This window comes from Podarcis bocagei, assembly GCF_964188305.1.
Source record: "Podarcis bocagei genome assembly, chromosome: 8".
In the NCBI taxonomy this organism is placed as follows: Eukaryota; Metazoa; Chordata; class Lepidosauria; order Squamata; family Lacertidae; genus Podarcis; species Podarcis bocagei.
The window spans coordinates 47,530,011-47,557,877 of record NC_138133.1 but is presented as its reverse complement, the minus strand read 5'-3'; the positions used below and the strand labels follow the sequence as shown (position 1 = coordinate 47,557,877).

The window sequence follows — 27,867 nt, the reverse complement described above, 5'->3', positions numbered from 1 at the left end:
AGTTGTTCAAGGCGGCTGTTAACTATTGCTCCAGTGCAGCCAAGTATTAAGTGTATTGTATTGTTTGTTTGTTTACCGAGGGAACTGAGAAAACTGATTATAGTCCACACTTAACAGTTTTAAAAATGTGTTTCCTGAAGGACACACAAACAGTAATAGAAGAACAGTAGTCCCTCTCATACCATTTTCCTGTATCTGTGTATGCATGCAATACAGTGTGAGTGCCTTTCTAGCCAGGTGCGCTGTGCAGTTCTAAGTTCAAAAGGGAACAATGAATAACAGAGGTGTTGGTGTTGTTGCCTTTGAAACTTATCGTTCTCCTGTCGGCTCATGTTGCCCCCACATTTTCCCTTGATCTATCTTTAGGAATCAGTTCTTCTAGCCCACTGCCTTTCACCGGTTTAATTGTTATTCATTTTGAGGAGGACATAACCATTTTAGGAAGATGCACTGAAGCATATAAACACAAGGATGAAGTCAGCACAACATACCTGTAGCAGCTAGCCATATTTTGGCAAAGCTTGGTGCTCTGTTCCTGAGGGTTAGCTTCAGTAACTTTCCAACAGCCAAATTTGGAAGTACGGACAAAGGTTAACAAGATCTTAACAATTGCTACCTAACCCACATCCGTCACCGCAGGCAGGATGCGAAAACCACAGCAGCTATTATTAAAAAATTGTAGCGTTGTCAAGCTAACTGCAAAGCTCATTTTTGCAGTTTGGGCCTTTTGAAGAGATTTTATATCAAACATTGTGGCATTATCTTTTGGGGGGCTTTTTCAAAATGATCACGTAGGATAATGCCTGAACAGACATCTTGGCCAAACTTTGCATCTACTTAATATGTGAGATTTCCCATCACCTTATATTTTGAACCTTATATTTGTTGCAAAAAATAGAAATCAGAACAGCATTGAAGTATTTTTAACATATTTACCTGAATTAGAGATAATATCGCTCAAGTCTTTGACATTATGAGTGGGATTCAACTAACTTATGTTACTCTGCTGTACAGTGTGCAGTATAGTTTGATTCTACAATTCCTTGTAGAATGTAAACAAAAATTTGCTTTGTTCATTTATTTTAGAAAACATAAAGAACAGAACCTTTGGCAAAAAGGAGAATGACACCCTGAGAAATGCTGTCTCACTAGTATTATACTAACGCTTAGGTCTGATTTGGAGATAACAAATCATGCCTTTAACAGAACGACCAAGTGTGAGCCTCATATTCTCCTGCTTCTCTTTGCCCTCATTCATGCCTTAACTTAGGCCAGTGGTAAGCCAACATTGGACCCTCCAGATGCAGCCAGACTACAGCTTTGGCCAGCATGGCCAGTGGCCAAGAATGATGCCCAGCAATACATGGAACTACCGTATTTTTCGCTCTATAAGACGCAGACCACAAGACGCACCTAGGTTTTGGAGGAGGAAAAGAAGGGAAAAAATATTCTGAATCCCAGAAGCCAGAACAGCAAGAGGGATCTGGCTTCTGGGATAGCCTCTTGCTGTCCTGGCTTATGGGATAGCTGCGCGCAGCCTCTCCCGGGCAGGGGGATGAAGGCTCCCCTTGCCTGGAAGAGGCAGCGCGTGGCTAAGGCAGAAGCCAGGACAGCAAGCGATCCCTTATGGGATAGCCTCTCGAAGCCTCTTGAGGGCAGCAGGAGGAAGGCTGCCCCAAGAGCCACACTCCCTTTAGAGAGAGCGCAGAGCTCTTGGGGGCTTTTCCCCGAGGAGGGAGAAGGGCCACCCTTCCACGCGGCTCTTTAAAGGGAGCGCTGAGCGGAGCCTCCCGCCTGCATTCTCTCCATAAGACGCACACACATTCCCCCACACTTTTTAGGAGGAAAAAAGTGTGTCTTATAGAGCGAAAAATACGGTACATTGCCTGCCCCTCAGGTAGACAAATTTGAAGCTTTCAGCCATAGTTTGTAACAGTCCATAGTTTTTCATTCCATTCAAAACCATACTTGGGTGAAATAGGAAACTGCCTTGTTACAAATTGTGATGACTGAAAACTTTAAATTCCCTTCCCCTTGTGCTCAAAGAAGTGATGGGGAGGCAAATGTGCAGAAGCACTGGGCTCATAGCTCCTCCCTCTCATAACTGTAAACCATGGTCTGTCAGTATGCCTGAGTTGAGCCTCACAGTGCCTACTGGCCAAAAACCCAACAGCTTCCACACATTTGGCTCAGTAGCTACTACAAAACATTTTGCACAACAGCAACAACTGTTGTCCCTGTTTCATCATCACAGTACCGATCAAGAAAGAGTTAAAATAAGTAATTAGTTGTGCCCAGGAGCCACCAGTGGGAGAGAAGTAGAAGCAAAGTGAATTTTGGATCCTGCTGAACTTCAGAATATTTACTCTGTTGGAATAAAATGGGCTAAATTCTCTTCTAAGTGGGACTGCTCCAAGCATGCCAAAAATGTCACCACTGTTCTTGACAAACTCACAGCATTTATTTTTTGAATGCTCTTATTAGAGCTTCCCACCGCTTGAGTCTAATTTTGTGCAGCGTGAAGAGAGGAACTCCCAGGGCAAGGAAGGCTTCTGTGCGTCATCCCAGTTTGAAGCAACCTAGTCTCAGGGGGAGGTTTCCCTCACCTGCATCTCTGGGAAGGGACCCCTAAGCTGAAGAGAGCCCCACTAGGTTCTGAATGTCACAGGCTGCTCCATTTCTCTTGATCTTGCTATGATGGAGTCTAGACAGTTTAATCCACCATAGTGGAACCCTTCACCCGCCTTTTCTGCACTTCCTCCAGATCTCTTGGATGGGCAAAGAGATTTGGGAAGGTTTGAATGACTTGCTAGACTGCCCAGCCCTTTCAGAAAGGGTAACAGGAAATGGCTAACACAGAGATTGACTGTGCCTGCACTATTCACTTGCTATGGGGAGACCTCACCCCCAAACAGTCTGCGTTCTTTTCCATCTTTTTTTCTCATGGCACTTTCAACTTCTGCTGTTTGTGATGCTCCTTTTAACATTTTTCAAAATAATGAGGTGGATGAGAATGGATGTGGTGGATTGGGATGGGTTCAGAGAGCTTGCAGCTGTCTTTCCCCCAGCATGGCAATCCTATGGCTGTGGCAGGCAGCGACAACCCCAAAATATTTGAACAGAAGCTACCCAGGCCAAAAGTGTGTGTATTTGTGCATGTGCACATGCATGCTTGTGCAGTGGGACTGAAATAAATGGGATTTCTCTGCCCCAGGTTGAAGTGGGATCCTGGGAGTTAGAATGGCAAGGACAGGAACTCCCTGGCTAAATCTTCTTAATTATATTTTACAATGCTCTACATCTTGGCTGGGGAACCTTTTCCAGCACAAGGGCTGTGTTCCCTCGTGGAGAACCTTCTGTGGCTGCCTGCCAGTGCTGGACCAGAGGCAAAAGTGGACAGAATAATGGATGTTACTCTTACCTTTTATATTGAAGGCCACCTCCAGCCATGCTAAAGTTAGTGGTTGACACAGTTGTGCACAGTGGTTAGACACGGCTGCTCACCAGACCCACTGAAAACTGAGTCATTGCCGCTTACCAGGGCAGAGAGTGGGAGGGGCGAAGTGGTGGGGAGCTCAGCACTGTGCCAAAGCAGCAGGGCTCCTGCAGGCGCATTTGCACAATGCCAACCAACTTGCCGCCCCGCCCCCTGACTCTTTCACCTGGTAAGCTGCAAAGACTCAGCTGTCAAGAGGTCAGGTAAGCATCACTGCACTGTCCATTACTGTACACACACACACACACACACACACAGCATCCATGCAAGCAGGAGGTATTCTCGCAGTTCAAGCTTATATTCCAGTGAGGCAGTACATAAAGAATGAATGTATGGAGCAGGGGCTGGAGTGGGACATGGCCTGGGAAAAGATTCCCAAGGGCTAGAAAGAGAGGTATGGAGGGACATCTCAGGTGTGAGTTTCCCCACTCTGCTCAACACCATCCTCTTACCATTAGATCCCACTCCACCCCCAATTTCTCTTTTAATGGTTGTTTCCATAGAGTAGCTAAAATCACAGTGCAGCATAAAAGTTGTACCAGGGAATAATACCGCTTAATGTATAATGCCTCTATGGAATCCTTGTCTTATTAAATTCCTACTAGTATCACATTCAGCCTGTGAGACTTAAATATCTAAGCGTTTATATTTTTTGCCAAGACTTTAAGACTGCTCCTCAGTAGAAGCTTGATAAACTTTTAAGTCCCCACTCCTTAAACCTTAAATCGTCACCTCTTTGGAATGGGAGAAGAGCACTGTTTTCTTCCTCCTGTCCATTTAGAGCTGGAGCTTGATGGAAGAGTCTTTCTAAAAGAAAAAAAGGGGGGGGGAAGAGTGGCAATTCTCCTTTATCTTGCGTCACATCCCTTACAAATTGCTCTAGTGCCTGACACTGTTGCTACAGCCAAATGCAAATTACGGGAATAGCTACAGTGCAACTGACCATAGCCCAGTCAAAATGGCAAGGCTAGCTGTAGCGACAACTCCCCAGTTGTGATGCATACACTCGATAGATAACTTTCGTATTCAAAGTCCTAGATCTTAGGATTCTGATAGATTTTATTTTATTTTTGATATTTTTTAAGTGGTAGAGAAATTCCAGATTGATGGTTAAAGAATGCTCTTGCCCTTATGCTTACAGGGGCCACTACGGTTGATGGAGCTTTCAAGTAAGAACACAGTCAAAGACGGATTCCCTTCTGCAAGGATTTATTTGGCTTCTGATGCACAACATTTTTTTAGTTGTCCCATAAAGCCACTTATCCAATGGACAAATAGATGCATTGAGATTCAGTTTAAAGCCTGGCTCCTTTTCAAATAGATATTTTGTTAGGCAGAATTTCTCTTTGTCATGGAGTGGGAACATTGATGGCCTTAAGAATGGAAGGTAGCGATATGTGTTTGGAATACAAATAAGGCACTTACCTAATGGATCATTTTTCGTTTTGTTTGTTTGTTTTTTACCTTTCCTTGACAGTAGAAGAAAATGAATCGGAGGACCAGGGAGGTGTGGGACAGTCAGCTGTGCAGACAGGTAATGCTGAATTCCTACATTTATATTGCTTGTCTTGGAACAGTGTGAGAGATATTTAGTCCACCCTTACCTGATTGAACTCCAGCTCAAGTATTTGGAAGGAAGAAAAAGCCCGTCTTTCCATTTCTCTCTGTTCCCCAAAGGCCTCCTAGCTTCCCAAGATTCTTTCCCTCAACCAAGAGGGCTTCAGTTTGATGGATGAATGACCGTCTTCCGGAAATACGGACCCTTTAATATCCACGATGCCTTATTTATAAGCAGGAATCCACACTAGCTCCCAGCTAATCACAGCTCTTTGAAAGAAACTTTTCATATGAAACGACAGTTAGGCTGTGAACCAGACCTCAGCTCAAATCCATTTTTTCGGCCCATTTATATTCCAGTAGCCCTGCTTCCCCTCACAATGTCTTCCCCACCCACACAGCAGATCTGTCAAGCCACTTTAAAAAAAACTTCCGGAAGTTTGAAAACGGTGTGGGAGTTTGGCAGAAGGAAGGGACTGAAATGGGAATTAGCTTGTGCATGCCGATCTGGCGCATGCACACTTCTGGATTGTGGCCAGTATCTCTACAGGCTAGTTGCTTTCATAAACGAGTGTATAGTTAAAATCTTAATCCGCTGAATTTCTTAGCAGCCACTGATCCCTACATTTAAGTCACTGGGAGTTTTGTAGCTAAATCCTTAGTTCAACCAGCAAGATTTTAGGTTGGAAATCTGACCTGTTCATTATAATGAACAGCTATAACGGGGTTAATAGCATGTTGTTGGTTACAGTGGTTCCCTTTTTATTTTATTTTTTTGCTTCTGGTTTGAAAAAAAAACTTGGTTTTTACAGTTTAAGGAATGATTCAGTCTTTTGGTATATTTGACTACATATTCTGCGAAGTAATAATTAAATAGCTTTTGCTCAACGAAATGATCATGCTCTATGCTCTATTGATACTTGCTTATGGATCTTTAGATGAGGGTCTCAAGAAAATCCTAAGGGGAAATTCTGCTTTCATTGATCGTGTTTTACTTAGACTTAAAAAGCCCCCCCCCCCCCATTGCAGCTAATGTATAGCTTTTAGTTTGAAGGATTCTTTTGTAAGGTGATTAATAGTAATGTAAGCTTATTATATGCGGTAAACTGATTATTAGTACATTTTTCATCTCTAGTAAAGTGGATTCATCTCTTTGTTGGTATTTGTGCTGTCTAACTCTTTGGACTCTTGTATATACTACATTTTCCTTCTTTGACACCCTCATAAAAAGACTGCTTGTGACAAAATATGGAACCATATATGGAATTTTCTTCTACTTTTTTCTGGAAATGTCTCTAACTACTTTGGAGAAATGAAATCCTGTTAATGTTTTAGTGGGCTGCGTTTGGAAAATATGTTGTGAGGAAATGAACACGTTTTCCCAAAATGTTCTCTTGCTTTGTCAGTTTTTAATGGCATTTGCCATTAAATCTTGGATGATCGCACGGATATGTAGCTGATTGACATGTTTGCATAATAGCCTAACTTGTGACATTACACTGGCTCATCTGCAGGGCAACTTAAGGATTTATTTCTGGAAAAGCAAAGCTCAGCCAGGTATTTCAGTGCATTTCAAAATACTCCATACAGATCACCACCCCCTCCATACAGATCACCACTGAGATCTCCACCCCTCTGAAGATCTCAGATGTTGTGTTTTTCCCTGACCAAAAAACCCTCTGCTTTTGATTATTATACACCTTTACTATTTTATAAAGTGGAAGAAAACAATTGTAACTATTTGAAGCATCAGCAGCAATGGGACATCTTGGGCAGGCACACTGTTCTGAATCTTTTGAATTAATGAATTAATTGACACAGTTAGGAGATAGTTATGATAGTATTATATCTACATCGGCACGAACCAGAGTTGCTCTCATAGTCAGTGTTCAAAGTGAGTTTCAAACTGTGGGTACAGAAGCATTTGGTCAATTTTATAACCTATTGGAAAAAGTTAAGGACACTTCTAATTGAACAGCAGTACTGCGATATTTTAAACCAGTAAAGAAACCATGGTTAGCACTGATAATAATAATTTATTATTTACTGTATACCCCAGCCATCTGGCTGGGTTTCCCCAGCCACTCTAGTGCTGCTCCCAACAGAATATTAAAAACACGCTAAAAACTGATAAAAACTATAGCGTGGTTAAAGCAAACCATGGCAGGGTGTGAGAATACCCTGCAGAAAACGGGGGGAAGGTTGCTCCTGAAATGGGGAGATTCATTTGAGGTTAGTTGAATAGCTTCATTTCTAGAGATTTTTCCGATTATGCACAACATAAGCCATAGCCTTTTTCTAAAATGTTACTCATGTTGGAATGTTGTTTAATAAAGCACCCATGGGCTCACACCATGTGAGGTGCGTGGAGTTTTGAAAAGCATTTACCAATGTCTTTATTGATTATTGATTTGTTTGTTATTACGGCTTTTGGGTGCCTTGTATGCTGCAACACTTTCAGCCTTCAAGCAGATACAGAAAATACTCAGCTGTTTCACACAAAAGCAGCGTAAGAAGCCCCATACATGCTGCTAGGAGTTTTTCTAGTAAATCTTTGTATCAAAGCTCTGGCTCCTTCCATTAAATGTGCTTTTTATGGAGTACCAAGTTATAAATGTAGTGCAGCTACGGCATATTAATCTTACTGCAGAGATTTAATGAGGCAGTTGTTTTGCGATGGACACTATTGGGAGCAGACAGCGACAGAGTTTTACTTCACCGCTGAACTGCAGAAATATTCCTTTCCTGGTCATAATTATAACCACATGATCTCTTAGTTTTCCTTTCTTTTGCCAGCACTTTTCCATGCAGAAGTGGCTTGGAAGGAGGTCCATTAAAACGCAGTCAAATGGACTGGAAACTGGGCTTTCTTCCTCGTAGTTTGACATTTTAGGCTCTTGATCAGCTATGGATCCTTGTTGCGTGGAGAGAAATATTCAAGATGAGTTTCAGGCATACAGATTGTCTTTGCCAGTCTGCTGAGATGGCTTTTAGATATTCATTACTTTTTAAAAACTTGACTTTTATATAGGTTATAAAAAGTAAATGTGGTGAAACCTAATTTTTACATGGACAGAATAGAATTTCTGCTTGTTGGCCTTAAACCAATCTCTTACTGGAAATTAATTGAAGTCCATGGGTTTATTGCTGCTAACTCTTGTAAGCCTTTTCAGTTTTTCATTTTCCTCCAAAGTTGTAGTTTTATTAGACCAAGTTACAGCAATAACATCCCTTATGAGGAGAAGGAAGAGAAGGAGAAAGCCACCTGCCAGGACACGAAAGTAATGAGGAAAATACCATTTATAAACAACATTTAACATAATCAGGAACAGAAAACAGCAGTTCATTTATGTACTATATTAATGGTTAGAATTCCTTCCAGAGCCAAATCTTTTCCCCCTTTTGCATTAGGTAATCTTATAAAGGGATCTTGCAGATGGGACAGTGATATACAGACTTGCTGACAAATTGAGCTTTACTAGTGTATTGTGGTTTGAGACCCTGAACTTCCAACAGTTCATACTGGAGATACAATTCAGTGATGGACAATCCACACACAGCTGTAGGCTTCTATGAGCGGATTGTCCACCCATACCATGAGTTGTATCCAGTGCTAATCCTGTTTAGAGTTGACCCATTTAAATGAATGAACATGACTAACTTAAGTCCATTAATTTCATTGTGTCTACTCTCAGGGACGCGGGTGGCATTGTGGGTTAAACCACAGAGCCTAGGACTTGCCAATCAGAAGGTCGGCGGTTCAAATCTCTGCAACGGGGTGAGCTCCCATTGCTTGGTCCCAGCTCCTGCCAACCTAGCAGTTCGAAAGCACGTCAAAGTGCAAGTAGATAAATAGGTACCGCTCCAGTGGGAAGGTAAACGGCATTTCCGTATGATGCTCTGGTTCGCCAGAAGTGACTTAGTCATGCTGGCCACATGACCAGGAAGCTGTACGCCAGCTCCTTTGGCCAATAAAACAAGATGAACGCCACAACCCCAGAGTCGGCCACAACTGGACCTAATGGTCAGGGGTCCCTTTATCTTTATCTTTACTCTCAGTGAAACTTAGTTTGATACATCCCATGTACACAAGGAGATGGTGACGTGTGTGTGTCTAAGTAATATCTGAAACCTGGCAGTCCAATTTTTCCTCTGTATCCAGACTCCAGCAAGAACCAGCATTCCAGAGATTGTGTACTTGTAAAACTTTCCCACCCCTTCCCTTGTTGGAAAAGGTGGGCCCAGTGCATTTATTTTCCCATGTCAATCATATGTTTGATAGGAGAAAAAGTTTCTAATATCACAGATATCTGCAGTGCATCTATCTGTGAGCTAGAGAATTCATGTCAAGTTCTGCAGTTATCAAAGAAAAAATTCATTTGGTAGGACTGCTGATTTGGAGTCACGTGGATATTTGATGGCATGTAGAGAAAGTGTGGTAAGGCAAGCTCTGTGTAAAATAAATGTTGATAACATTAGGTGGCAGCTACCAGTATAAGCTTGAACTTATACCACATGTGAGATGCTATAAAACCTCAGGCTGGTGATGGCTATACACCAGTCCATCATACTGATGGGACCGAGAGAAAATCAGGGGTTGCGGTTTATGCTTTTTCTCTCGTTTGCTGCCCATCAGATGAGTGTGCAACCATGGATTTAGATATTGGGTATTTTGCAGACAATTTGCATTGCATGCTGAGGTCCCCAAAACACCCCTACCCCAATAACTCACATATCACACATAATTTTTGTTTTAGGTTTTTGGCATAATTTTGGCCACAACTTTATTAAACATACACATTGTGAGTGGCTGCTTAGGCATTGGTTATGACTATCTGTCCCCCCCCCCCCCGCCTTGGGGGACAGCACTGACTCCCGAATTCCAGCGAAAGCCAGTGTGGAGGAACAAGATCAGGGATAACTGGAGCTGTGACACAGACCCTCAGCTTCTCCCCGCATGCTCCCAGGAGCTTACGCGGCCCGCACCGGATTCCAGGGGTTTGGACGAGAGGATGGTAAGCCCCTGAATTCCTTTAACGGAATTCCCGTGCAGCAGCAGCATTGGAGGGGCAGGCACAGCCAATCCATACCCCTCCACCAACCAATTTAACCAATGCCTAACCGCCAACCTTACAAGTTGTGACGATTTGCTACGCAGTAGGCAAAAACCAAATGGCACACACTAATCAGCCAAATGGAAAAATTCCTACCAGGCCCCCGCACCAATGCAGACGACCCCATGACAGGCATAGCCAGGTCAAAGCACAAGCCCAATCAAGGGAGGGCCCACAGCGAAAGAGAAAGCAGCTTGCTGTGGACCTTGTTTAAATAACCTCTGTTCCCACCCCCAAATTGGCAACATCAAATTTACCCCAGTAACACCGACCGCCAATCCAATCCAAGCCCCTTCAATCTATCCTGCCTGGCAACCATGGGGTGCTTTGCTCGGCCCCATCCGCAACACGTGCTCTCCTTTAATGAGAACATGCTTTGTGGAACTCTTTTATTTTTGAAAACTGTAGTTTCTAGTCTGTATGGTTACTGGGTGGTGGGAATGGAAGCATGTGGCTATTTTCTGTACGTCCAGAGTGAGATGTTGAATGAGCAGTGTTCCCAGAAGATACAACTATGGAAAGTCATTAACTAGTGTGAAAGGCTTGGAATATATTGGTGGAGCCAACCAATAGTTAGGGTTGCCACTGAGCCAATGCTTCATCAAAACCTAGCCGTAATAATTTTGTGTTGCCATATGCAGTGTAGACGATGGTTCTTCCTGCCATCTCTAAAACCATTCAGCAGCTTCCAAGTATCTGTGGCTTTATTTTAAAATGGAGAGGTCTTTACCGGGGTGGGGGGGTGGGGAGAGTGAGAGACAGTGGTAGAAATATATGCATCAAGAGAGGCAGAGGCTGCCACAACTCATTACACAGAGGCTGTGACCGAACCCAGGTCTCGCAGGTTTCCCCCCTTAAGAGTTGACCTAAAAACTACCGTAGCATTTTGCTAGAGCATGCATTCTGAAGTTGCAGCAGAAGGGACTAAGTTGCCTGACTCCCGTCCCAGTAGGTTTGTATCTGTGAATGCATAAATGGAAGCAAGTCTTCCCTCTCCCTCACGGCGACTCCCATTATGTAATTTGAAAAAATAATTCCTAACATTAATAGTCGGTTCTATTTTTGTAAAACGCATTGTCATAAGCAGTTTTTCACGTTTTGTATCTTAAGCTCTGTGCACGCGCCTGTCTGTTACTCTATTGGATTCTTGTTAAGGGCCAGCATTCATGAATAATAAGCGCTGTGGTTGTTGCATCTCTTTCTCCCCTCTAGCATGCTACTTAAAGCAGAGTCAGACTCTACCCTTATTTTAAAACAAACAGGTCTGTAAACTTTATGTGCAGCATTTAAATAGTCGTGTTAAAATTCAGACCCAGTGCCTGCATTTCCCCGAGTGCTGTCAGTTTTATGAGATGAAACTGGGAGCTTGAGCTGAACATCTAATAGTATGCATTGTGCACATGCTGCCTTCCAACAAGTGTTTAATGATGTCGGGGTCAGTTTGCAACAGTTAAGACAATTATTTCTTTTCCTCAGCTGCTTATAACCTAGCGGTATTTTTAACTGCTAGGCTAAGGTAGATGTAAAGGTTGGGAATGTACTTACAAGTAAGTTTGGGATCCAAGCAGTGTGTTAAAGGGAGTTTAAAGGGGCTTTTCTCTTCAATCAGCATGTGTTGTTCTGGGGCAATGTAAGATCCAAATTAAACAATATGGAAATTAGCTGGTACATGCCAGTATACTACTTCTATACCAGGACTGCTTCTTATGAGAGTCATACTCACATTTTAATTATGTGTATACTGCATGTATTATACCATGGGGACTCACTGTCAATCACAGTTTCCTAAAGTGTGTATATGTAGTCAATATTTGACTAGATAATGGCGCACGGTGGATTGTGCCTTACTACTGGTGGAATGTGAGCACCTTTAGTAACTGAGTTGCTTTCCCATGGACTATGGCAGCCTTAATTACCACAAACACTTTCCAAAGGGATTTTAAAGGGAGCTTTCCATATGCATTTAACATGTATAAGCTGCTTGTTAGTAGACAACATATTCATGTAAACATAATGCTTGCCAAATATACGTACCACCATACCAAAAAACACAAAGGATCATACTTTTACATGCCATTCACATACACAACCTAGAACTTGAAACATGTCTTCATACAAAACACACAACTTCTACGCCTCATTCACACATGCGGACTAAAAATATACCAATATTCGGACACAGTGTTTACACATGTACAATCATTTTGCCATTTGAGTTTCTTGGTCCCTCATACAGATTTTCCCACCCTTTACATAATTCCAGGTATGCTTTATTGAGTTTTAAGAATGAAGAGGGCCATCTGCAATTGGGGGGGGGGGTCTCTTCTCTTCCATAGTACTTAATGGAGCTTGATCAATCAGTTACTTCTTGCATCCAAAGAGGGTGCTCTCTTATCAGGCAAACTGTTGAGGAGAGCACTCTTTCACAACTTTCCAGGCGCTAGGGAGAAGATGTTGATGTGTTCCTGCCTTCCTGTGGTGGCAAACCCTTTCTCTTTCCCCATTCAGCTTAGTGGGAAAATGATGGTCTCTAGAGGGGAAGCTTTCTTGATGTCTCCAGTCCTGCCATCAGACTGAACTGAGGTTTATTGCTATGCTAACTTCTGTAGGAGAAACTGCTGCTGCATCTGAACAAATGTTGAGTTGGAATGGATGCAGCTTCCACCTGAGTCAGTTTTAGGTTCTGCACCTCCACTCCCCTCTTCTCAAGCTCCTCTCTCAGGTCTCTTTTTGCTCCAGTTTGTTTTCTAGTGGGCAGGAGGAAATTTATCAGATTTCTTATAGGCCCAGGGGACTATCTGTATGCAGCCTTGATCATGGCTTTCTACTTTGGAGCAAGGTAGATACAGCTCCTAGTATCTGAAGGGGGGGGGGGAAAGATATTTTTAATACCTGGTGAACTGGATAGAGCTCTTAGCTTTTCAGTACTATGTTTTCAAGCCTTTTTGGCATGGGTAATTTTCTGAAAGTTCACAAGAAGCTCTCTTAAATTATGATCTTTTTAAAGTCTTAAACTTGCTTGTCCCTTTTGCACTAGTAGTAGATAGGTAGCCGTGTTGGTCTGCCATAGTCAAAATAAAAAAATTCCTTCCAGTAGCACCTTAAAGACCAACTAAGTTAGTTCTTGGTATGAGCTTTCGTGTGCATGCACACTTCTTCAGATACCTTTTGCACTAGTTGTATACAAAGCTGCAGTTGGGCTGGATGATGATTAGATTTCACTTTCTACAAGGGATTTGTGTGAACTTTACAGAAAGTTAGAACCTATTGTTGGGCTCATCATTACTGTCCTGGAACTAGATTATCAGTTTGATCCTCACTATACCAGTTACGATTTATAATGATGGAAACAGGGTCTCTTGGGCTAGTGATCCTCTGCAGGTTAATACAGCTTTGGTTAATTAGCAGACAGTTTAAATAACTTTAGGACTTCTCATTTTAAGGCATATGTTTTTGTTTTTAGTTGGCAATAAAATAAAATAATCTGATCATTTGGCTGGTTAGTGAAATGAGACAATTTCATTCTCATGACTTGGATAGCTTTTATCATTTTTTGAAAGTTAAAACAAAATCTCTTGAATTCACTCACTGGTACATTTTTGTCTTTCCTTTCATTATATTGTGGTGAATTGTAGAAGGGATTTATTCTTTTAAATTATTCAAGTGATGAAAAGCCTCCAATAGTTATATTAAACTTGACAAAATTAACTGTGACGAATGGAAGTGCTGTTTTTCAGGGGGGAGTAACTGTTTGGGAAGAAAAACCATTGAGAAAAGAGAGGATGGATGCTTCCTCTGTTTATGTGGCTATAAAAGCTAGTATTATGTTCATGTTCTGCAGGCTTGAGCAAAAATATCCCCCCCCCCGCTTGTTAAGTAACCTAAACAACAACAAACCCAATCTGAATCTTCTTTTTAAAGGATCTCTTAAAGCCCTGGGGTCATAGTCTTGATTTTCTTTCAGATCTGAACTGTAAACTAGAAGACAAGACAGAAGATGGAGAGTTGATAGATTGTAAGAAAAGGCCGGAAGAAGGGGAGGAGTTAGAGGAAGAAGCTGTGCACAGCTGTGACAGCTGCCTCCAGGTGTTTGAGTCACTGAGTGATATCACAGAGCACAAGATTAATCAATGTCAACTGACAGGTAAACAATACTTATCACTTTGTGTCTCCTTCCACTGTTCTGTTTCTGATTTCAGGTCCTTTCTTCAGAACCGCTCTCTTATTCCCCTCTCCCTCCCCCCCATTTCCCCCTTCCCTGTTATTTTACTGATAAAGATGCTCAGGTAATTTTGTTCACATTTCTGAAACGATTCCATTGTTCTTCAGTGAATGGGTTCCATTCAGGTTCTAAAGAAGCATGGATCATTTTGGCAGACCATTAAACACCACTGTAGATTTCCTTATAACTGATTTTTCTTACTTGCCTCTCCAAGTGTCTCTTATGCAATTTGATGTAAGAAAAAAATGACGTGGATACAACCTGGTCCTTGAAAACTTAGACTCAGGGCTCCAAATGCTGTTTTCAGAAATGATGTGTGGCGATGGCTGATAGACTTTGCAGTGGATGCAGTGAAACATCACACCAATAACTATAGTGTGCTGGTCACAGTAGCCTCATGAAACTACTCCTGCCCAGTTGTGACACTGTGGACAAAGATGCTGGTTTGTGTTTTACTTTTGGGCCTGTGGTCTAGAGCGATGTCTGGGCCCTAAAGAAAGATGCATTTTATCAGTGGGTTTTCTTAGCAGTGGTTGGGACTGACAGAACCAAATAAATTTCTAATGCAATTTACTAAACAGAATATGGACTTGGGTGCTGGGAGTGGTGATGAGAAGACCCACCTCATATAACCCCATGTGGTAAACCACAGGAAGCATTTTGGTTGAGAAGCTTTCTTGAAAAATCTTTTGGCCTCAGAAGCATGAGGAATTATGTAGGGGCAAACCAATGCATCCTATATCCTTGAAGACCTTGGGACTCCAACCCAAAGGAATGCAAGTCAGGGCAGCTCCAGAAAACAAATGATATTAGACATTCATGTTTTTTTGAAATCAAAGTGATTTTTTTCAGCAGTGAAGAAATATGTGGTGCAGCACTGGCAACAGTCCCTTGGTCAAAGCAAGCAAATTCTCCTTTACCTACCATAATAAGACTCTATCCAAAAATAAACACATTTTTTACACAGTTCCCCATGGTTTCTTCATTTACTTGTGAATGTTAGTCAGATTGGCCTAAACCTTCTGAGTTCAGATCACAGGAATCATCACGGCCAGCAGTTAGCTATTACTGTAGAGAAAAATGTATGAGTCGTGTGCTTTTGCAATTAAGCGAAGCAGATAAGCATTTTGCAGTATTATGTGTGTGCATTTACTGGCACCTCTAGCTCTTTAGCCAAAGCAGCCACACAAGATTGCATACTTGTGTGTATAAAGCAGGCTGTAGCTCAGCAGCAGAATACATGCTTTGAATGCAGAAGGTCCAAAGTACACGCAGTTAAAAAGCAGTCTCTGATAACAAGGCTGGGGAAAGACCCTGGAGAGGATCCTTAGACTCAGAGAGATGCCTTCAGTCAGAGTAGATGAAGCTGTCTGGGAATGCTTATATTCATAAGGTAGCCTTGTATGTTCATATGTATAATATGGTATTGAAGCTAATTCATGGAGAATAGAGAAGCAGAACAAACGTATTTAAGGGGCAAATCTCTCATAATATGGCACACTGTGTGGTGCCAAAATTTGGCATCCCCAAATGGATCTTCTCAATTGTGTACAGGGCTGTCCTAAGGATATGCGGCTCCGGGGTGCAAAGATCTGCCTGGCGCCCCCCCCCCAAAGGTTGCCCAGTCCCAGGTGCGCAGGAGGGTGGAGCCAGCCAGCTGCCTCAGCATCTCACTGGCTCGGTCGCCCCTGAACTCGTGGCGCAGAGCTGCCAGCAGCAGAGGAGCCTGCCGCAGCTCTCCGACCGACAGGTGGTCTCTTCCCTGGACTCAACTCTTGGGCCCCGGACTCTCGGCCTGGCGCCCCTGAAAGCCTGGTGCCCGGGTGCCCCGCACCCCTAGCGCCTATGGGTAAGACAGCCTTGATTGTGTATCTTCTCAGTTTGGCGCCCTCTCGGCTTGGCATCCTGTGTGGGGAACTGCCTGCACTGCCCTATATTTGAAGCTGCAGACAATCACAGTATATCTTTTCTGTGTGTTGCCTTCTGTATTGCTTTTTGCTCTTGGTCTTTTGAAATGTTCTTCTAACCAAAGTTTGGGTAAATGAATCCTTCTGTTTCACTCCAGCCCTTTTATGTACTTGTCATGCTCTCCTTTAGGCAATTCTTATTTATGTCTGGCAAGGTGTTGGTGTCGGTGAGTGGAAACCCCCCCCCCCCAATTTGGCCATTTATGTTTGGTAAACTTTCTCCTTTTCTACCAAAAAGAAGAAACAAAAATAAAAAATTGCTGCCTCCATTTTTCCTTGACGGACCCTTTGTAATCCCCTGACATATCTCACCCGGAGCTGGGTGTTGAGTTGAGTGACTGCAAGCAGCATGAACTGAATATCGCGCAACTAGGGAACTGAAGCGAAAGGAGAAATTCCTGGAGCACTGCTCCTGATCCACTTCACCCCAGGTCATGCTGGAGGGCAGAACTTGCCATGCTAAATGAGGGTTAAAATGGCTCTGCCACTTGAGTACATTTTAAAAGAAATGTTTTTCAAAGAAAGGCACTGAATCCCCTAAAAAGCCTGGTGTCTCAGTGTTGCTGTAGAAATTGTTGACTGGTAGAAATCAAAACTATTCAAAATAAAACAGAGGGTTTGGAAAAAATTAAAAACCTCTTTCTGCATTGAAGGACCAAGATTATTCCTCGTGCTCTGCCTCACCTGAAATAATCCAAGATTAAGTACAGTGTCCTGTGCTTGAAACAAGGATTATACAAATATGTCATTTTCTTAAACGTATCTCATGTGTGTGCTTGTTTTTAATGCTGTCTGCAGGATCAGTCAAAAATATTTTATGTGTTGGTTCCAGAGGGTGGGATATATTAGAGGGGGAAAAAATAGCAAATGGTTTTGTCCTGGATATAGTATGAAATAATGCCCTTATACAGTTTTCTGGTTGTTTCATTTTTCTAATTAGCAATGGGCAAAAGAAGAGACACTGCCCCAGCTGGTAAGCCAAACTATGGTTTATTGGAACCACACAGATGTGCAGAGCCCTGGAGAGTTTCTCGCAGCTGCTTTTCTCCTCCCTAGTCCTTTTTAAACCCCCCCCCCCATGGGGTTTGGATGGTATGGCTAAAATCTTGGCTTATCACGGCACTGGAGTAAAAAAGACCAGGAAGGAGGCTTGCTGTGTTGTGTGAACCAGGCTGTGTATGAAAGAACGAGTGAAGAAAACATGCCGCAGCCCCAAATGTGAAATTGGGTACTTGAGGCTGCAATCCTATATATAATTCCCCACGAGTGTAATAGGACTTACTTTCCAATAAATGTGCACAGAATAGTGCCGTAAATTAGGCTGCTAAATCTATGTTTTCATTCCTATCATATTTAGTTTAGTTTTGAGTTATTGGAAGTTTCAGCACCATGTTTTGTGTACGTTAAGCACAATAATGTCAAGAAAATATGACCCAGTAACCTAAATATAAACTGATGAAGTATTACTGAGCCCAAAGATAGTTGCTGCTTTTAGCAAGTATTGATTTTTATGATGCTTGGAGAGATAGCAAACTTATGAAAAAGCTTTTTTAAGGAACTTTATTATAGATTTAGGATCCTGTTTTGCAGACACAGTTAAGTTCTAATTCAGATCATATTCTGGTGCTACTTTTCTTCCTGGGATCGTACTTCCGCAACTCGGCAAAATCAAATCCTCTTTCATAGAGGCTCAGGAGCAATCCCATATTCAGATAAAGACGGGATCTTTTCTTTCCATCTCTGTTTTTCTTAGCGGTGTGTGGAGTAGAAACCTGAGTCTGTGGCCTATTACTGATCTTTCCCAAGGTGTGGAATGGTCAATAATGCCAAAGTAGGCCCTAACCTGGGATGCGGGTGGTGCTGTGGGTTAAACCACAGAGCCTAGGATTGCCGATCAGAGCTCCCGTTGCTCGGTCCCAGCTCCTGCCAACCTAGCAGTTCGAAAGCACGTCAAGTGCAAGTAGATAAATAGGTACTGCTCCTGGGGGAAGGTAAACAGCGTTTCTGTGCGCTGCTCTGGTTCGCCAGAAGCAGCTTAGTCATGCTGGCCACATGACCCAGAAGCAGTACGCCAGCTCCCTCGGCCGATAGAGCGAGATGAGCGCCGCAACCCCAGAGTCGGCCACGACTGGACCTAATGGTCAGGGGTCCCTTTACCCTTTACCTTTTTAGGCCCTAACCTAATAACTTTATTCTAGTTCAGAATGCAAAAACTAATTTGCTTCTGTGTCCCTAGCCATGTGTTGTGTGCACATGGGCCTGGGGTGTGTAAGAGAGCTTTCTTCGCACTATACTGTAAATGGCGATGGAAACTTGGGAGCCTGAGAGGCCTTTTGTGATGTGGCTCTAAGGTGCAATGGGCGAAGAAGAGGGTCTGCATTCAAAAAGTGGGGTGGGGGAAGCGCATGCTAGCTATAAATTTGTTTTCACTGGTAGAGTATAGCCTTATGTCACTGCTTCTCCTGAATGTTGTGGAATCCAGACTGAAATTCTGTCAATTATAGGAACATAGGAAGCTGCCTTATACTCAGCCCATCTAGCTCAGTGTTGTCTTCACTGACTTCTAGCAGCTCTCCAGGGTCCCTCGCAACCCTACCTGGAAATGCCAGGGATTGAATTTCAGGCATTCTGCATACAAAACATAATCATCATCATCATTTCATTTTCATGCTGCCTTTTCATAGTTAATAATGATTATCGATAATACTAATTTTATTATTTATACCCCACCCAACTGGCTGGGTTGCCCAGCCTCTATGAGTGGCTTCCAGCACACATAAAAACATAATAAAATGTCACATATTAAAATCTACCCCATACAGGGCTGCCTTCTGATGTCTTCTAAAAGTCAGATAGTTGTTTATTTCCTTGACATCTGGTGGGAGGGCGCCACTACCGAGAAGGGCCTCTGCCTGGTTCCCTGTGACCTCACTTCTTGCAGTGAGAGAACTGCCAGAAGGCCCCCCCCCAAGCTAGATCTCGATGTTCAGAATGAAGATGCCACCAAACTGAACTATTTCTGCATAAATAATAAATTGTAATAAGATCTAAAAATTAAAGATAGGAAAAAAATATGGATAACAGCAACGCCCCCCCACCCCAAGAAAAACCCCTATACAATACCCCAATCCCAATTGCTCTATCACTGAGCTACATTAGTAATTATGCTCCTGTCATGGTTTCCAGTCAGACCAAATTTGAGTTGAGGATTAAAGTTTTTAAACGAAGGCCACAATTCAGGTTCCAACGTCTGATTTAAGGTAACAGTTCTGTGCAGACTTACCTGGGAGTACATCACATTGTGCCTTGCTTCTGGCTGGACTTGTGTAAGATTGCGCTGTATTCCTGTGGGTTTCAGTGGCTTGTGGCTGAAACCCTAATTCAAACATGAAGGCTCCATCCAGTGGCTCTGGTGTATACTGAGCGCTCAAAATATTCCCCAGTGTCAGAGATAATAAAACAGCCTCTCTCTGCTCCCATAGAGCGCAGTCCTGTAAGATTTTGGATTATGACTGTAAGGGAAGCAAGTCTTGCTCATTTTTGTTTTAAATGTGCATAATATCCATCTGGGGTTAGCACTGGGCTACAGGACACCCCCCCATAAAAGTTATAAGCACTTCTAATTAAAATGCTGACAAGAATATATATGCAGACATACTTGGGGAGAGTGAATGGTTGTGTACCAGAAACATAAGACCTACTCACATGGATTAAGAATAAAGCACATTTACATTATAGACTCTATGCTCTTCTCTACTGCTAGATAGAATTTATCAAACATTTTTCTTTGTTAGCTGTTTTTGTTTTAACTTAATATCATTTTCATATATTTATCAATTTAGCCCCAGAAAAATGAATTTCTGAAATCAAAGGAAGATAATCTAGAACCTCTAGCCTTGTAGGCACATGAGATTTGTATACACTGAATGAACACTGTAGTGACAGTCTTCATCAACATACATTCAGCGAAACATCAGCACTGAGCTTATGTGCATACAAGCTGAATGCTCATAATGTTCTGTCCATGGGTCCAGGAACTCTCCAAGGTCCCATATATTGTGTACTGTTCTTACAATTTCCTGATGTTGTTCTGAATGCATACAGGAGGGGTGAGCCAATGGAAGTCATTCCACTCCATTTCTGTACGTGAATCTGGTGTACACATATGTGATGTTCTTTTATACTTTTATTCTTGCTACTCTAGGTTCAAATTTCCTCCAATGTTCTTGATATGCACAAAAAATTAAAGGAACTCTATCTATACACCCAACTCATGTATTACATATATGGTGAGATAATTTAAATCAATGTGAGTTTAAATCAGTCATTTAAATCAGCAAGAAAGAAAAGGCCAATTTAAACTTGGGTTTTCATGTATTTCCTAAGCAATGGTGTAAAATCAAAATCTGCAAATATATTTAAAATGTGGTGAAATTGGTTCTTCATTTGCATAGAATAGTCTCATTTAATTCAGTGTGTCTGGAAGAAATCATTGATTCAGTTTAGAGATTCATTGTACAGCTAAGAATCCTAGGTTCAGATTATTTAATATGAAACATGTTATTCTTTAAGAAAAACTTAGCATATGCTATTTTTAATAGATTTCTATCTGCCTTGATCTATTGCTCAGCCGACCAGTCACTGCCCCTAGACTTGCACGTGACCACTCAGCATAGATTGATGAAGGCTTGATTGAAAAGTTTATCTCACAATAATATTGACTTCACAGGAAAGTCCTCTCTAATTGATTATTTTCCTTTTGTTGCCTTTATAGAGAAGTTTGAGAAAAGAAGCCTTACATAGGGCATTAGTACACTGCACACAATGGAATAAAACATGCAATTCTCTGCCAAGGTAATCCAAATTATGTGCCAAGAAAAATTGAATCTGGCAAGCTTTATAAATGATGTGATATTGTGCAGGGCGCTAAAGCCGCCTGTTCTTCTCCCTTTTTAGTCACTGGCTACAAGATTAAAAGTGCACGCTCACATTGATAGGCAATTGGAAACTTTCGAAAAGAAAAATCAGAGCAAGAGTTGAATCTAATGGAGTCATTGCCAGAGAGGAACAACTTCCTCTCATGTAACTTTCACTCTTCAGCTTGTCTGCCCCCTGCTCTCCCCCCCCCCCCAATCTGTTCTGGAAGGTTGGGGCAAAATGCAGATTTTGGGGGGTGCAGGGCAGACAAGGTTGCGAGGGAAGAGAGAGAGGAGGAGTTCCACCACTTGGGCAGACACAATTCCTCTCGCACAGTGGCTCCATTCTATTCAACTCAGTGTCTGCACCCTCTATCAGATTTCAAGTTTTTCCCATGCTAGTGAAAAACCACAGATTGATATGTCCAGATTGATACGTCGGCAGCAGTGCCCGGGCAGACATTGGGCAAGTGTCTGGGAAAATCTGAACGTATGGCAGCCCACGGCAGCAGTGCCATTTTTGCCGTTTCCCCATAAAAATAGCTCAAAACGGCATTTTTTTAAAAAGTCGTTTTGCCCCCAAATCTCAACAACTTTGGGCAAAACTAAAAACTCCACAACTTTACACTGTTTGAAATATGGCAACCCTAGTTTTCAGGATTTATATCATGCCTTCGCACCAAGGTGTCAGAGCAGCTAACAACAAACACATGTACAATCAAAAAGGTAGAAGAAAGCAATAGCAGTAACACTAACCTTACACAGCCTTTCCCCTTTTTCTGATTAGGAAAGGGAGGGGAAGTAAAAGGGGGAAAGTGGCTTATCTTATGGGGTGTCAGAGTCAATAGGTAAGAGAAGATATATGGCAGAACAATTGCATGTTAAGTACTGGTTGAACAATGTAAGTATTAAGAAGATTCTTGGTGGGTTGTCATTCTAGCTCAGTGTTAGTTTAGCCAGATTTGTGACTTCACATTTTATTTCTAGAGACAGAAATTGTGTCCAAGTGATGGTGGGGAGTTTTGCTTTTTTGTACCTTGTGCCTGGCTGGAAAAATCTATTACGAAATACAGTTAACAGAAATGCATTAGAGGGAAAGTCAGAGCAGTTATTTCATATGGTTGCGTTGGAGTCTGAGGGAAGGGATAGGATTTAGTATTATACTGTTAATAATCAGTATTAATTAATGTGTACACCATTCTGAGATGAGGGCCATTTTGCACATTATATTCAGGAAACATGAGTGTGCAAAGGAAACTGCAGCCAACTGTGGCTCCCTGACAAGTTTACTTACATGATTCACCTTTTTGCAGGTGCATCTTTGCCACAGTCACACTTTATGGTGTACCTCAAAGCATGATAGTACAATTAGAAAATACAATAGCTCCTATGTGACCTAGCAGCAAGTTCTCCCTGAACCTCTTGTGTTTCCCTGTTGCTTCCCAGGGTAGCTGGGAAGAAAAATTATGCTGTGGCTGCCAGTGAGCTGCAAGTGAGGGAAGAACTGTTCCACAATCATGGCACCACTAGCAGTGCATTGGCAGAGACTTGCAAAAATCCTGGGGCTCCTGTTCTAGGGTTGTTGCCAAGTTCAAAAACTGCGGCAAACACACAAGCTTTCAAATAAGGGTGCAGAATTGAGGTCAGGGTGCAGTCACTGGAGTAAACTTGGTAGAATATCCTTTCAGCTGCTCCTACTTAACTCCCTTGAGTTAAAGCACCGCGACCACACATTGCTTCTTTACACATTAGTTGCTTAAACAGAATTTGGCCCTGCTGTGCATGCGTTCTGTTTGTCCATCTCCTGCACCTTAACGAACTTTTGCACTAAATCCCAAGATGGCTATTTAGCAAGATTACCAGTGGATGAGTGGGTGATGCATGTGTGGCTTCATATACCAATTATATTTATTATATTGTATTAACTTTATCTCAATGTGTTAGTCTTATATGGATTTTTTAAACAAATTCTGTTAGAAGTACGGTTGGTATATATTTTGTGCCGTGTCTTCATTCATCAGGATGACTAAGAGGCTGCAGAGATTTTATTTGTTTGACAAATCTGTCATCCGATTCCAAAATGGCTGATGACAGAAGAAAACTTTGTTAAAGAAGTAGAACTTCATGTTCTTAATTCTTTCTTTGGGCTGAAAGGTCACCATCCTTGGTAGGGGAGATCACCTGGGAATGGTGTAAATGTAGTGGAGATCTCTGACCTGTTAATAAGCACCAGGAGAAGGAGATAGGGATCATTCCACAATGTGCCCTGGGGGTACTTTTCCTTTAAACTTCAAGCTGTGTAGCTGGAACTGTTCAACTTTTTATTTCTTTCAGTTTTACCTTCAGGGGAAAATTGATCGATTTGGAGATGATTATTCCATAATCTCTGAATCTCTCTTTCTCCACATTGCAGTGGGAACTCCTTGAAGTTTAAAGGCATTGTGTTTCCTCGGTGCATTGTGCAGTGAGCCCAAAGACTGTATGGGGACAGAAGTATTATTCTTTAACAGTTTGATGGTAGTAGGCATGTTTGGAACTGTAATAGTCATGTTTTATACTAAGGATATATCTTAGTTTATGTTGTATCCTTCCCAGCAATTTCTGGGATGGTGTTGGGATGACAGAAGAAGATAGCAGAAACAAAAGCTTGTTCACGTGTTGTGGACTGAGAGATGAGAACATTGGTGACAGATATTTTAGCAAATGATTTGTGCTCCCCCACCATGAAACAGCAATGAAACCATCCCTCATAATTTTGTTTCGCGCCCTCCTTGATATTTGCTTCATAGCGTTAAAACATTTTCACATAAGATGATGTAAATGATAAAAGAGTTGCTGAAATCTCATTTGTTACCAGAACAGTATGATCAATGACATTCTCAAGCTCACTGCCAATATTTCACCACTGTGAATCTGTATCTGCATATAAAACAATTCATGGGGAGCTCACTGAAATAAAAAGTAGAGGGAAAGTTTCCCTTGACTTTTCTGTCCACATTTGATTCAGCCGCTCAACGCCTACTAAAAGTATTTTTATGGATTCATTCTTAGTTCCTGAAGTTGGAAATACATAGCGAGCACACCTATATATGCAATAACAGAGCAGACTGACAAGGTGTCAAATTCAGGAAAATGGTGGTTCATGCACTTTTTTTTTGCACGGGGGAGGGAAGCAAGCTAAATAATGTATCAGAGAAATGCCTGCTCTTTCACTGCTTTTCTAACTGTGAATGGAAATGGTGTGTCTCATTTGTTTTTACTGCTTCATTCCAGCGGGAAGTCCAGTTTAATGACTGGAGGAGGGTTGGGTGTCTCCCGTGGAGAAGGCACAGGAAGGGTCAGGTTTTTCAAACACAATGCAAGCCCCTTTACCAGATGTAAAAGTTAACAAAAGGAAAAGTGGGAACAGCAGATTCTGATTATTTACTTTCTCTTGATGAAAGCAAAGTTCAGCTTATGTGTCTGAAGTGCACTTTAATAAATTACGGCACAACTACTGCTTAATAAACATTCTCTGAAACCTGAAAAAGCACACTGCCATTGCCACAAATCCTAAAATATATGAAATTCTCAAAGTATTCTGAGTCTCTGATTAAGTTCAACCTTCGTCCTCAAAAATTCCAGACTGTCAAAACATTTACTCTTTGAATTTTGATTTTAAAATGTATTGCAGACATAACAATGTTAGTCTTTGACCTTCATCTTTCTGTTGATTAAGCTGTATATTATCATTCTATCCTTGCACTCAATAAAGCCCTGATAGCCACAGCATCTGAATTCCTTTCTTAATGTAGAAAAACTTCTCAAGTCAAATGAATTGAACCTTCTTCGAAACAGTTTTTTAAAATATCTACCCCTTTCAAACTATACAGTGGTGCCTCGCAAGATGAAATTAATCCGTTCCGCGAGTCTCTTCGTCTTGCGGTTTTTTCGTCTTGCGAAGCACGGCTCTTAGCGGCTTAGCGGCTTTAAGAAAAAGGAAACAAACTCGCAAGAACTCGCAAGACGTTTTGTCTTGCGAAGCAAGCCCATAGGGAAATTCGTCTTGCGGAACGACTCAAAAAACGGAAAACTCTTTCGTCTTGCGCGTTTTTCGTCTTGCGAGGCATTCATCTTGCGAGGTACCACTGTACTTTGATGAGTCTTTTATGAAAGATAAACCCATTCTCATCCCTTTGACAGCCAGGTGAGGACCCCTGTGTTTGCATTCATATGCAAGTATGCTTTATGAAAAAAGCGTTACATTCAACTTCTTCCAGTTGCAGGTATTCACATGGAAGTTATTCATAGATCAATCCTATGCATGTTCTATTCAGAAGTAAATATAACTTTTTGATGGGGCTTACTCCCAGGTAAGTTTGCTTAGGATTTCATCCCCAGTCTTGGCAATTGCCTCTTGTCTGTGAAGTGCAGTGTGCACACAGGTCTCAGTCAAGCATTGGGCCTAGCACTGTCTCCTGAGATTGGCAGGTCTGATACAAATGCTGGGATGATGGTCTTCTGACTTGGCTGGTCAACACCCACAGGAGCACATGAAGCTGTCTTCTATTGAGTTATAGCGTTGGTCCATTTAGCTCAGTATTGCCTACATTGATTTGTTGTGGCTCTCCAAGATTTCAGACAGTCTTACTTGACAGTGGCAGGGATTGAATCTTGGATCTTCTGTGTTCAAAACATGTACATGACCACTGAGCTACAGCCCACCCCTGAGCCATCACACGCCATCTTTCCTAGTCTCCAAACCTACTTCTGTATGTAGCACTTGACTTTCTGGAAACTGGTGTGGAGGACACAAATTCTAGTAAAATAATCTGGTCCTTGCATATGAGAATTGTGTGCATTTATAGAATGATTCACACAATTTATAAGATTTTACTGCTTGTCTTGAGCGGACAACCTGTTTTGCTTGTGTCCCTATCTGCAGAACACGATGCGTAGCATTCCTATATATATAACACATATATACAGAAATTTCTCTTTGCCGTATCCATGAGTTGCGATTCAGAATTGTATTGCTCAAATGTATGTCACAGTGGTTTTTGTATGCACAGAAACTGTTGTAGGTTTTCCTAAACCCACAAGGGTTGGACAATATATGATTTCGCAGTGTTGCTATAACAAAAGAGGGGGAGAGGGAAATCCTTGTTATTTTACGATAGGCATATTACAGACTCATGTTCTAATTCAGTGGTCTCTTTGAGCTTGGGAACACTAGTGTGCACATGGATTCCATGCCTACAGGGAATGTCCCATTTACTTCAGTGGAACTGTAGACACTCTTAAGATATATAGAAGTTCCATGTGTATATTTGAGTAGATGTGGATGTGCAGCTTAAAGTGTATGCATTACATAACTGTCCTGGCATTACCCAAGATTCATTCAGATTTTGTGTGTGGCGGGAAATCCTTTCCTAGAGCCTTGTACACAGCAATGCAATTGAAAAGAGAGCTGGAGTACTTAGTCTGCAAAGTTTAAATCTCCTTTTAGCTAATCTACATTTTCATTGTCTTAGATTAAGTCTTTTGGATTTTGGATTCTAATTACTACATTTATGTTTCTCTGTTCATTCATCTTTTAAATTTCTAATTCATCATCCAACCCTTTCCCATCCCTTACTAGGCTGTAATGATTTTTCTGTCTGGGAGGTTTCCTCATCTCCCCTTGTTTACCCTGTTGCTGAAATTTAGATTGTGAGCTTCTTAGGACAGAGACCTTTCCTTTTTGTTGCTTTGTACATTGATGCCACTAAATAAATAAATCACATGGTATTCTATTTCATGGGCTGAATGAGCTGCTTCTCCCCACCCTGGGACCTTATCTTTACAATTTCTTCTTTGTTTAGTTCCTTAGCAACTTACATTTTCAGTGTTTCCCTAAAGGCCTAAGGGATCAATAAACCACCCAAATCAAACCAGAATATGGGCTCCCAGGTTCAGTTTTGTGGCATGGGAAAGTTGTTGGCCCTCAAAAAAGGCAGCCCACCAATTACATGTGGGCGATCCTTTTTGATTTCTTCAAAGCATCCAGTTTTCTCTGTTGTCGGACAACTATGTTTATATATCATGAAAAAATACTGTTCCAGGAATCTTGGGTCAGGTAGGGGGACTTGAATTCCCACCCCCAATCAGTTCTCTCTATAAAAGTCCTATATCCGTTCCAGCGTGCCCCTTGACTTCCTCCTCCACATCTTCAGAATGGCTTTGAACATTACAAATGCACTCTCCTAGCTGGATGCAGAGTCAGCCACACATATGGCTGATGGCATGTCTTTATATTGTTGGAAAGTTCAACAGGAAGTGTGTAAATGTTCATGCCAGCTATGCTGCCTGTCTGCTTTGTATTTTTACAAATAAGCACTACAGTCTTGGATGCCAGATTTGAGTTGTCCATTGGTCACAGTACTTACTAGTCATGCCTCCAGCTGCTCAGTCAGTAGATTTATAATACCAGGAATAAATACCCTTGCTTGTGCAAAAGTGTAGAGATTATCATCTGCTGTATACACAATCACTGTCATTGTTCCTATAGTATCAGTTCCACACAGGACAGGCCGCATTTGTGTGCAGACAAATCCAATGGACCTGGTACAAATCT

General features: G+C 41.9%; 1 protein-coding gene across 8 annotated transcripts in view; it reads left to right on the top strand.

The window, feature by feature from the left end:
• Positions 1 to 27,867, top strand: part of ZNF521 (zinc finger protein 521) — a 300,478-nt gene that overhangs the window by 21,412 nt on the left and 251,199 nt on the right. For 5 of the 8 annotated variants that reach the window (XM_081206773.1, XM_081206778.1, XM_081206775.1 and 2 more), the window contains 2 exons: positions 4,974 to 5,030; positions 14,132 to 14,311. In XM_081206773.1, the coding sequence (XP_081062899.1) occupies positions 4,974 to 5,030; positions 14,132 to 14,311 (237 nt within the window). The remainder of the gene's footprint in view (positions 1 to 4,973; positions 5,031 to 14,131; positions 14,312 to 27,867) is intronic. The other 3 variants (XM_081206776.1, XM_081206779.1, XM_081206774.1) reach the window with 2 other exon arrangements.